At 40.0% G+C, this 11,262-nt stretch overlaps 1 protein-coding gene across 1 annotated transcript; it reads left to right on the top strand.

Annotated features, from left to right (window-relative positions):
* The first annotated feature begins 1,683 nt into the window (after positions 1-1,683).
* On the top strand, positions 1,684-3,403 carry LOC100774032 (melanoma-associated antigen 10). Its single transcript, XM_035450300.1, has 2 exons — positions 1,684-1,920; positions 2,155-3,403. Exons 1-2 carry the CDS (start codon positions 1,689-1,691, stop codon positions 3,186-3,188), a joined length of 1,266 nt encoding a protein of 421 aa, XP_035306191.1. The 5' UTR covers positions 1,684-1,688; the 3' UTR covers positions 3,189-3,403.
* The last annotated feature ends 7,859 nt before the right edge of the window (positions 3,404-11,262 follow it).

The following is an 11,262-nucleotide window of genomic DNA, read 5'->3' as shown; positions in this document are numbered from 1 at the left end:
TAAGAAATCATTGATATAGCATACCTTCCTCTCTGCCTGGAGCCCCTTCCCCATAGGAAATTAGACAGAAGGGAAAATGAGTTCCTTTACATCTGTTGGGGATGAGAATGATTCTAACCAGTGTTCTCATTCCTCATTCGGGGCCCTTTTCTGCTTATTTCCCAATGCTGAAATTCCTCCTCCATGGACTGTAGTCCAGCACCCTCTAAAAGAGCCTCGTTAACTTCAGAGTCCCAACATGGAACTCAAGAATCTGGAGCAATTCTGAATCACCTGGAACATCCTAAGACAACTACCTGGCCAGTTAGGGATGTCTTCCTGTAATTCTATTGTGATAAAGAACATTTAATTCTTGGGTCAAAGCTTCACCAGTATTTCACTGTTGTCTGTATTTTCAGGAAGGAAGCATCTTCATCAGAAGAAAAGGCTATCTGGGAAAGAGGAATAGCAGATCATCAGAGAGAAAAATCTGTGTGGAGATCAGGTAATATTCCTGAATGAGGAACAAAGACACAGTCCTTACCCTCCTTTTAAGGACAAAAGGCATACTAGGCTCAACTATGTCCTCTTGCCATCTCTTGGAGGAGCTGTGTACATGGTTATTTGTGGTTCATACCCTATCTCTATGCTCACATATTGAGTACTTTTTCCTGAGGGGCAGACCAGTGGCATCAAAGGGAAAATTCTGAAAGTTATCATGATAAAGAATGAAAGATCTTATGGCAACTTGATATGCCATGATTTGTTGATACCCATGGGAGGCCTACCCCTTTCCAAACAGAAACAGAGGAGTGGAGTGGAGGAGCAAAGGGAAGGGAATGGGAGGGGTGGAGGATAGGGGAACTGCAATCAGGCTATAAAATAAGTGAATAAATAGATAGATGATAGATAGATTCATAAACAGAAAAAAAGAATAAAAGAACCTCTAAATTAGGAGAACGGTGATCACTGCAGTTTGGCTGGCATTTCATTGTCATTCAGGTTAGCCTGATATGGTTCTAAATGGTGTTCCATCATTTTCACTTCATTGTGTTAGTAATGTTCAGTCTTGTCCTGCGAATTTGACCTCAGTCTACCAGATGGGTATAATCCATCCCTTTCTAGGGTAAGGGTAAGCACAAATGGGGGCCTTTCACCCTACAGCTGTCAGAGTTGAGCCTGGACAGCACTGAGAGCCCAACGCTCTACATTCACTCTTAACCTAGGGATGCCACCTGTTACAAAGCTTCCAGGAACTATAGTGAGAAAATTGTGGTCAGTTACATGTTCTCAGAATCATAAAGCAAAAGAGATCCAGAAAGTGTTAAGAGTCCAAAAGTGAGGTGTGTACTTGAAGATGCGCAAACATTATACTGAAAAACACAGGTACCCCAAGCAATTGGTCCCACATATTCTAGTGTACGTCTTGAAGTCAGACCCTGCCATCTGGCTGAACCCTAAGAACCTTTATCATTTTCTTTTGTAGGTTAAAGGAAAAGCCAAACAGAAAGTCTGTGGAACTCTGAGGCTATACCATATCACCTAGAAAAGACCTGTAAGTTGACCTTTGTTAGAGCTTTCATGAGCTGCTATTTTCTTTTGAGGCTGCTTTTTTTTTTCATGCCTCCTATTGCCTCCCCATGCCTATAGAATCTTGTCACCCTTATTCCTGTTTCCATTTCTGTCTTCTGTCTCCAGGAAACAAAATAATGTCTCGCTACGGAAAGCACCCACGCCTCAGCTTGGAGGAGGAAGGTGTAAACTTCCAGGACCCACCTGAAACAGACGAGTTGCCTCTGGTTCCCACAGCTGAGAAGGAGGAGAGAGAGGGAGAAGAGGAGATTAAAGAAGAAGATAACAATAAGCTGAAAAATGAGGAAGATAACAATGAGAAGCAAGAAGATGATGAATCAAAGGGGGAAAAAGATGGAGAAGAACAGGGTTGCGATGAAGTGGATGAGGAAAAAAATGAGACAGGAGAGGAAGAAATTGAGACAGCAGAGGAAGAAAATGAGACAGGAGAGGAAGAAAATGAGACAGGAGAGGAAGAAAATGAGACAGGAGAGGAAGAAAATGAGGCAGGAGAGGAAGAAAATGAGGCAGGAGAGGAAGAGAATGAGGCAGGAGAGGAAGAAAATGAGGCAGGAGAGGAAGAAAATAAGACAGGAGAGGAAGAGAATGAGACAGGAGAGGAAGAAAATGATGCAGGAGAGGAAGAAATTGAGACAGGAGAGGAAGAATCAGACATAGCTTCCATCTTTTTTTCATCTAATGTCTCTTTACCTAGTTTCACCCCTCCTTCCCCTTCCTCCTCATCCTCCTCTTCTTCCTTCTTTTCTCTGCTTCAGAGCAACCTAGGCGGAAGTGAGGGCTATTCCCCTGGGATGCTGAGTATTTTTCAGAATGCTCAAAGCTTCTTCCCATCATCTGCCATAGGGGGGAATTTAGATGAAGGAACCAGCTACCAGGATGAGAGTGTGGGTGCCATCCAGTCTCCAGAAAACCCTGAAGCCTTGCTGAATATTGTGATACAAGAAAAGGCTACTGATTTGGTGTTTCTTTTCATTTACAAGTATAGAATGAAGGAACCCATCACATTGTCAGAAATTTATGAGGTTGTCACAAAAGATTATGAGAACCATTTTCCTGTCATCTTCATGGAAGCTTCTAAATGCTTGGAGATGACCTTTGGTATTGATATAAAGGAAAGTGAACTTCTAAGCAGTGCTTATGTCTTTGTCAACTCACTGAACCTCACCTATGAGGACATGCTGAGTGACAATGATAGACTGCCTAGAAATGCTTTTCTGATAGTTATTCTGGGTGTAATATTCATAGAAGGGAATTGTGCTTCTGAAGAAAGAATCTGGGAATTCTTGAAGCTGGTGGGAGTGCATGACGGAGAGGAGCACTTCATTTGTGGGGATCCCAGGGAGTTCCTCACCATAGACCTAGTGCAGCAAAATTACCTGGAGTATCGGCAGGTGCCTGATAGCCAGCCTCCATGCTTTGAGTTCCTGTGGGGTCCAAGAGCCTATGCTGAAACTACCAAGATGAAAGTTTTGGAGTTCTTGGCAAAGATGAATGGGTGTGATCCAACTGATTTCTCAGTCTGGTATGAAGAGGCTTTGAGAGAGGAGGAAGAGAGGGCCTGGGCCATGAATGACTCTGCAAATGGAAGCCCAACTTCATGGCTTGTAGAGCGCTGATTATCAGTTTCTCTTACCCAGTGTGAGGGACCTGTTTTTCATGGGTTCACTATAATTTTGAAAAGAGCAGCCAAAAGTTTAAGTTAGAAAATGTAAGAAAAATCACTATGCTAATTTGGGGTTTGCTTAGCTGTTTAGTTTGGGGTTAATTTCAAATGTTATTCCTTGTAAGCAAAAGTTGATTAACTTTAGAATCCAAGATTGAAACTGGTAACACACTTATTATTAGTTTTTTTCAAAAAAATGTAGTGGAAAATGGTGTAATGTAGTTAACTTTTGAATTGGTTTAATACTTTTAGTTTATTCTGTAAAATTAAAATGCAGTATATATTTACCAGGCTCATGTAAGAAAATCGGGCATATAAATAAATCTTAATAAAGACTGCTCACTGACTCATTTACCAAATATGAGTGAATCTTTTCTTTTTAGAAAATAATATGATATTGGCGTGAAGTGCACAGAAAAATAAGACACTTCCCTACTGAAGGAATGGCAGATTCTGAGAACAGCTTTCATATAATGAGCAGGGGGAGACGTGTGTTAAGATGTAAAGAAGATGCGGAAAGAAGGAACAAATGAGGAGGAGCAGTTTTGGTTAGAAGAAGTCAAGTGCAAATATTCAGATCCAGTGAAATTTGGGGATTTGGGAAATTAAATATTTTGGAATATATTTTATATTAAGCCTTGAAAGGTATCACAGGACACAGGTTTGGTAGATCAAAACTAAGTGTTCTATGCTCAAAAGTCCAGGGATTGATTTCCTAGGAAGAAAGAGATTCACCTTTTGAGTGTGTCTACAAATTATCAGTGCATCACTCTTTCCCCTAACCTGTGAGTCAGGGCCCTCTCTCTTACAACACATTAAAGTGGGTGTTCTTGACTGCCACCTGTCCAAATTCAAGCAAGATCAAGGATCTCGTGGCAGTGACGTTACTGTACAAAGTATACATAGAATTAACAGTAAACAGAGAAGAGGAAGAGCTATCTTTTTACTTAATCTAGGATAGATTCTCATTTTATCAGCTAAGAACAGTGTTCTTACCCCCCAAATAATATACCATCTATAAGGGAATATATCCGTTTTAGTTGTAAAGCATTTTTTTCTGATTTGGTGTTCTTTTCCTCCTTGAGTTGCATTTTTGACATACTCTAGTTAATAACAACAACAAAACCCAGGGAAGAAGATGGAAGGGTCTATACTCAAATTGATATCCAAACTAACTTCCAATATATTTAGGCAGGATGCCAGCTGTTCCACGATCAATGATTTTTCACTCTGCTGCCACATTTCTCAAACTACTTTTGAGAGAGCAAATGAAGTTTCTGATTCTTTGTAATTGCACAAATATCAGGCACCTGGTACATGCCAGGGTTGTAGAAGAGTCTGTCTATAGCACACTTTGTTCCCTATCTCCCTGCCCAAGGCAGGCCTTTGGTTTCTTATTTCATTTCTTGCTGTTCCAAAATGTCTCAGTTGACAAAAAAGATGCTGTCCAAATAGTCAAAGCATAAATGGGGATAATTTTTTTGATTTCTTTTCTAGGGTTATCTTGCCCTTATAACCAGAAAATTTGAAAGCTGTGTCCTTGGAAGTAAACAGCAGCTCTTATTAAATGTCAAATTTACCAGTCTTGAAATTCCCAGTCCCCAGAAGCATTTTATCATTCAAATAATCAGAAAATTAATCTTCATCCATAGATGGTTGGGTTTATGTAATAACATTAAGATTATTGGGGTTGCTATAAATGTGATTTAAAAATTCAATATACCAACAGAAGCTTCTTGACAAACAGGATAGTCAGTGTATAAACAGACATGACCTGAGAGGCCATAGAAATTTCCATAGGAGAAAAAATTCCTGAAGTCCTTAGGAAAAAATGCAAAGCCTATCCAGAGACTGATCATAGCTGCCACTTAGGTATGATTATAGAGTTCAACATAGCCTTAAGTAGGGTCCAGAGGAGAGGAGGTGTGGAATCTTGGTAAGGAGTATGCTTGTGGTGCACAATACCTTATCTGACTAGGCTTAGTGTATCCTTGAATTTTAAATCCAGCTTCAAGATTCAGTGTGGTCTGAGGATGCAGGCACAAGGGGTGGGCAAGAGATATTCTAGATAGCATCTGCTGCTGTACAATGCCTCTGGGTCCTGCCAGGGAAAGCCAGCTCTGTCTTTTGTACTATTCTGAGTGAGCCACTTCCTTGAACACTCTAATGAGTGTCTGTTGTCTCTCAAATGCACTTAATGCACGCCAGGTGGTATGTAGTTCTCCTCGATGATTGAAAGTGATATGATACAAATCTGTTAATAGGGTCAGGGCCACATGGTCTGTAACTTAAACAGGGAAGAAAGAAATCCAAGTTCAATAAATAAAAGTATTCAGCTTAGGAATGAAGACTTGAAACAGAAATACATAAGGATGAAATGTCGAGGGAAACACATCTGGGAACTCCTGGAATCCAGCTATAGAGAGGGAGGAGTAATGAGCAAAGGGGTCAAGAACATGCTTGGAAAACCCACAGAAACAGCTATTCTGAGCAAGTGGGAGATTACAGTCTCTAGACTGACATATGGGGAACCTGAATAAGACCTAACAGGGCCCCCTGAACATGGGTGTCAGTTGTGGGGCTTGGGCAGTCTATGGGGCCGCTGGCAGTGGAACCAGTATTTATCCCTAGTGCATGAACTGGCTTTTTTGTAGCCCATTCCCTATGGAAAGAAACTCTCTCAGCCTAGATACAGGAGAGATGGCCTCATTCCTGCCCCAAATGATGTGACAGACTTTGAGGATCCCACATAGGAGGCCTCACCCTTCTTGAGGAGTGGATGGAGGTGGGATGGGGAGATGATGGCAAGATGGGAGGATGGGAAGATGGAAGGATAGGAGAGGGAACTAGGATTGATATATAAAATAAGATTGTTTTTAATTTAAATAATGATTAATTAAAAAGAAAATATAGAGAAGGAAAGAAAAACAAAAATCAAAACATCATCATCAACAACAAAACAATTAAAAAATATCAATGTGGAAGCTTTAGTGGGACACAGTGGGTCACACAGTATACCTTTTAGTCCATGCATCTTTACTTGTAAATGTTCATTGAAATGAGTCATTGGTGTGTTACAAGGCCTTTAAAAAATACTATCAAACTTTATCTATCAGCATAGATAATGGGTGATCCAGTATAAGGGAAATTTACTCTAGGTATTATTTATGTTAACATCTCAAAATAATGTATTAACATTATACAAAATAATGTGTAATAGTTAAATGATTGAGTTGGGGTTGTTAATGGACTAAAAGCTGCCTCCATGTGATCCAGTAAAGCAGAAGAGTCAGAATATGAAAAAATAGATACATTCTAAAGAAAAAAAGAAAGAAAAAAGAAAGAAGGAAAGAAAGAAGATAAAAGAAAAGTCTCAGAAATTCCCTAAGACACTGACAGCATACCTGAAAATTGTGTAGAAAAATAGTAGTGATTCATAGAAAAAAAAACCAAACAGAACTTCGCTCTACATTCTTGGATTCACACCAAAGAACCTGCCAAAAGATAAGCCTGGGAGTCCTGAGGATAAGGATCTTGCAGTCATTCTCACCTTCAAGAGAAGTCCACAGCCTTACAAAATTCAAAAGCAGATGGAGGTTTAGGTGAGAGAGTAATCCTCTACAGGATGGCCAGCAGTGGAAAGAAATTTCATTCTATCAAGTTCTATAACTTGGAGAGAAGGGACAGCTTGCTAACTGGAGAGATAACCTATCCTTGGAAATTGAGCTACACTGGAGCCTCAAGGAGGAACAGCTACAAGATTAGGAGATGATATGTAAACAGCTCTAGGGTGAAAGACAGCACAGGGAAGCAGCTGTGGGAAGAGACACTTGCAAAACTGTAAGATGCCAAATAGACACAGTTTAGAAATAGTGTGCCTAGGGAAAGCAGCTATATTCTTGGTTGTTGGAAGCTGATTTCAAATTAGAGTACTACTGGAGTTTGATTACATTAACCCTGAGATCAGCCTAATAGTCATTCACTGGTATTTTTTCTTTTTTCTTTAAATTAGAAACAAGCTTGTTTTACATGTCAATCCCAATTCCCTTGCACTCCCCTCCTTCCCTGCCCCTCCCCATATCCCAAACCATTTCTGCTCCCCAGGGAGGGTGAGGCCTTCCAAGGGGGATCTTCAAAGTCTGTCATATCATTTGGAGCAGGGCCTAGACCCTCCCCCAGGTGTCCAGGCTGAGGGAGCATCCCTCTATATGGAATGGGCTCCCAAAGTCCAATTGTACACTAGGGATAAATACTGATCTACTACCAGAGGTCCCATAAATTGCCCAGACCACCAAACTGACATCCTCTTTCAGAGGGTCTGGAACAATCCTATGCTGGTTTCCCAGCTATCAGTCTGGGGTCCATGAGCTCCCCCTTGTTCAGGTCAGCTGTTTCTGTGGGTTTCTTCAACCTGGTTTTGATCTCTTTGCTCATCACTCCTCCCTCTCTGTAACTGGATTCCAGGAGTTCAGCTCAGTGTTTATTTAGCTGTAGGTGTCTGCTTCTGCTTTCATCAGCTACTGGATGAAGGCTCTAGGATGGTTTATAAGGTAGTCATCAATCTCATTATCAGGGAAGGGCATTTAAGGTAGCCTGTCAACTATTGCTTAGATTGTTAGTTGGGGACAACCTTGTAGATCTCTGGACATTTCTCTAGTGCCAGAATTCTCTTTAAGCCCATAATGGCTCCCTCTATTATGGTATCTCTTTTCTTCCTCTCCTCTATTCTTCCCCTGACTAGATCTTCCTGCTCTCTCATGTCTGCCTCTCCCCTCCTCTTCTCCCCTTCTCCTTCTTCTAGCTCCCTCTCTGCTCCCCCATGCTCCCAATTAGCTCAGGAGATCTTGTCCATTTTCCCCTTCTCCTGGGGATCATGCATGTCTTTCTTAGGGTCAGTCCTCTTTGTTTCCTAGCTTCTCTGGCGGTGTGGATTATAGGCTGCTACTTATTTGCACTAGGTCTAAAATCCTAATATGAGTGAGCACATATCATTATTGTCTTTTTGTGAGTGGGTTACCTCACTCAGGATGGCTTCTTCTAGTTCCATCCATTTGCTTGTGAATTTCAGGATTCCATCGATTGTTTTTTCTGCTGAGTAGTACTCCATTGTGTAAATGTACCACATTTTCTCCACCCAATCTTCAGTAGAGGGGCATCTAGGTTGCTTCCAGGTTATGGCTATTACAAATAATGCTGCAATGAACATCATTGAACAGATGTCCTTGTTGTATGAATGTGCATCTTTTGTGTATATGCCCAGGAGTGGAATGGCTGGATCTCATGGTAGACTGATTCCAACTTTCCTGAGGAACCACCATACTGATTTCCATAGTGGCTGTACAAGGTGGCACTCCCACCAGCAGTGGAGGAGTGTTCCCCTTTCTTCACATCCTCTCCAACATAAACTCCTTGGTGTTTTTGATTTTAGCCATTCTGACAGAAATAAGATGGTATCTCAGAGTTGTTTTGATTTGCATTTCCCTGATGGCTAAGGATGTTGAGCACTTTCCTTTGTGTCTTTCAGCCATTTTAGATTCCTCTATTGAGAATTTTCTGTTTCTGTACCCTACTTTTTAATTGGATTATTTGGTGTTTTGGAGACTACCTTCTTGAGTTCTTTGTATGTTTTGTAAATGAGCCCTCTGTCAGATGTAGGGTTGGTGTTTATCTTTTCCCATTGTGTGGGCTGCCCTTTTGTCTTGCTGACTGTGTCCTTTGCCTTACAAAAGCTTCTCAGTTTCAGGAGGTCCCATTTATTAATTGTAGATATCAGTGTCTGTGCTACTGGTGTTATGTTCAGGAAGTGGTTTCCTGTACCAATTCACTTGAGGGTACCACCTACCTTCTCTTCTAAGAGGTTAAGTTAGACTGGATTTATGTTGAGGTCTTTGATCCATTTTGACTTAAGTTTTGTTTATGGTGATAGGTATGAATCTATCTGCAGTCTTCTACACGCCAGCATCCAGTTATGTCAGCACCAATTTTTGAAGATGCTTCTGGTATTGAGCCTGAAAACTCTGAAACTTTTGAACCACACTCAACACACACACACACACACACACACACACACACACACACACACACACACACACATCCAGTATTAGGAGATCACAGAATTATAAGGACAGATTTTCCACCTATATGGATTTCACTGCTTATGGCAACTTTTTAGTGTTCCAACAAAATTGGGAGGCACCTTCAGGTATGCTTACTAAATCACCAATGTTTTTATGTTTTATTATTTTTACAAGCATGTTTTACTCCTTATTTTCTTTTATGCATTTATCTATTTTTGTTTATAATTTTAGTCATTATCCAGCAATCTTTTTTTCCTATCTTGTTTGTTCTTTTTGCTTATATCCCCTGTATTTTCCCATTTTTATTATCTATTAGAATTTTCATATTATTTTGTTGTTGTTTAAAAATTATTTCACTGGTGGTGATGGCACATGCCTTTCATCACAGCACTCTGGAGGAAGATGCAGGAGGATCTCTGTGAGTTCAAGACCAGCCTGATCTACAGAGTGAGTTCCAGGACAGGCTCCAAAGCTACAGAGAATCCCTGTCTTGTAAAAGTACAATAATGATAATGATAATGATAATGATAATAATAAATAATAACAACAACAATGCTTTTCATTTCTCTTTATACATTTATTTAATCATTCATTTTCTTTTTTTGTAATTTCTGTATCTTTTTACTCCCCCTCTATAACATCCTTCACAACCCATCTTCACTTACATTTATTTAAACTTGCTTCTTTCATGTTTTCTTTTCCTCTGTCTCTGGTCTTTTTCACATTCACTTACTATTTTGGAATTTATCACAAGAAGATTTTAAAATTTCTTCTCTGTTTTTCTAAATATATTTTTAATTCTGCAAGTACTTGTATAACTTCTTTAATTTTCTTTATTATTGACTATGGTTTTAATTTATTATAATGCTATCAGATGCAAAAATTTTGTAGGTGAAATTGATAACATATTTTGATTTAGATAAAGTTGCATACATAACTGAGAAAAGAAAAAAATGTTCCCCTTTGTAGGTTTATGATTATTGGGAATATAGTTTTTAATTCAATTTTAAGTTTGTTTCAACATCTTGTGTAGTTTGATGTTGCTGCCATTGGGAATGAAACCCTCAAGAATAGTCTGCTCAAAAGGAGGCACTACAGATAAGCAAGGGGAGCTATCTGATGTAACGGATGATCAAAATGTATCAAAGAAGTAAAACAGGGGTTAAAAATAGGCAGCATGGACCTGATGCAAGTGACCAGCATGCTGGACCAGTTCGATGGTGGGTTCCGAACTCCGAACACCCAGAGGCAGACTGGCCTCCATACACCGGCCCAGGACCCTGCATGCCTGATCACTGCCGACACCCAGGGAACAGTGACACCTCCACTCATGAGAAGAGGAGTGACATCAGAGTATTGGATATGTTTGCATCTACCAGAAGAGAACCTTGTTCCCACACCCACCAGGAGAACAAGAAACTCTTTCTACACCCACCAGAAGAAAGGATGAGAAGAGGACAAGGTAAAAACAAATCCAACAAAAGAAAACCCAATATGACAGCACCGGAGACTAGGAACCATACACCAGTAAAACCTAAACATCACAATGCAGATGAACCAGAAGGGAATGACCTTAAAAACGTCTTCAGGAAAATGATAGAGGATCTCAAAGAGGACATGAGAAAATTCCTTAAAGAAATGGAAGAAAAAACTAACCAAAAAATACAAGGTATCAATCTTCAAGTCAATAAATATCAATCTCACAAGGAAACAGTTCATGAACTAAAAACTGAAAAAGAGCCAATAAAGACAGAACAATCTGAAGGAATGCTGGAAAAAGAAAAGCTGGGTAAACGATCAGGAAATACAGATGCAAGCATAACCAACAGAATACAAGAGATGGAAGAGAGAATCCCAGGGGTTGAAGACACAGTAGCGGAAATAGACTCATCAACCAAAGAAAGTCTTAAGTCCAACAAATCCCTATCACAAAATGTCCAGGAACTATGG

This window comes from Cricetulus griseus, chromosome X (genome assembly GCF_003668045.3).
Source record: "Cricetulus griseus strain 17A/GY chromosome X, alternate assembly CriGri-PICRH-1.0, whole genome shotgun sequence".
Lineage (NCBI taxonomy): Eukaryota > Metazoa > Chordata > Mammalia > Rodentia > Cricetidae > Cricetulus > Cricetulus griseus.
The sequence above is the reverse complement of the archived record's forward strand: the minus strand, read 5'-3'. Positions and strand labels throughout refer to the sequence as shown.

Excerpts from the sequence above, each read along its gene's own strand:
- LOC100774032 (XM_035450300.1), top strand. The coding sequence starts at position 1,689 with ATGTCTCGCTACGGAAAGCACCCACGCCTCAGCTTGGAGGAGGAAGGT. Across the intron at positions 1,921-2,154 it reads AAAAGATGGAGAAGAACAGG|AGAATGAGACAGGAGAGGAA; the intron begins GTTGCGATGAAG and ends CAGGAGAGGAAG.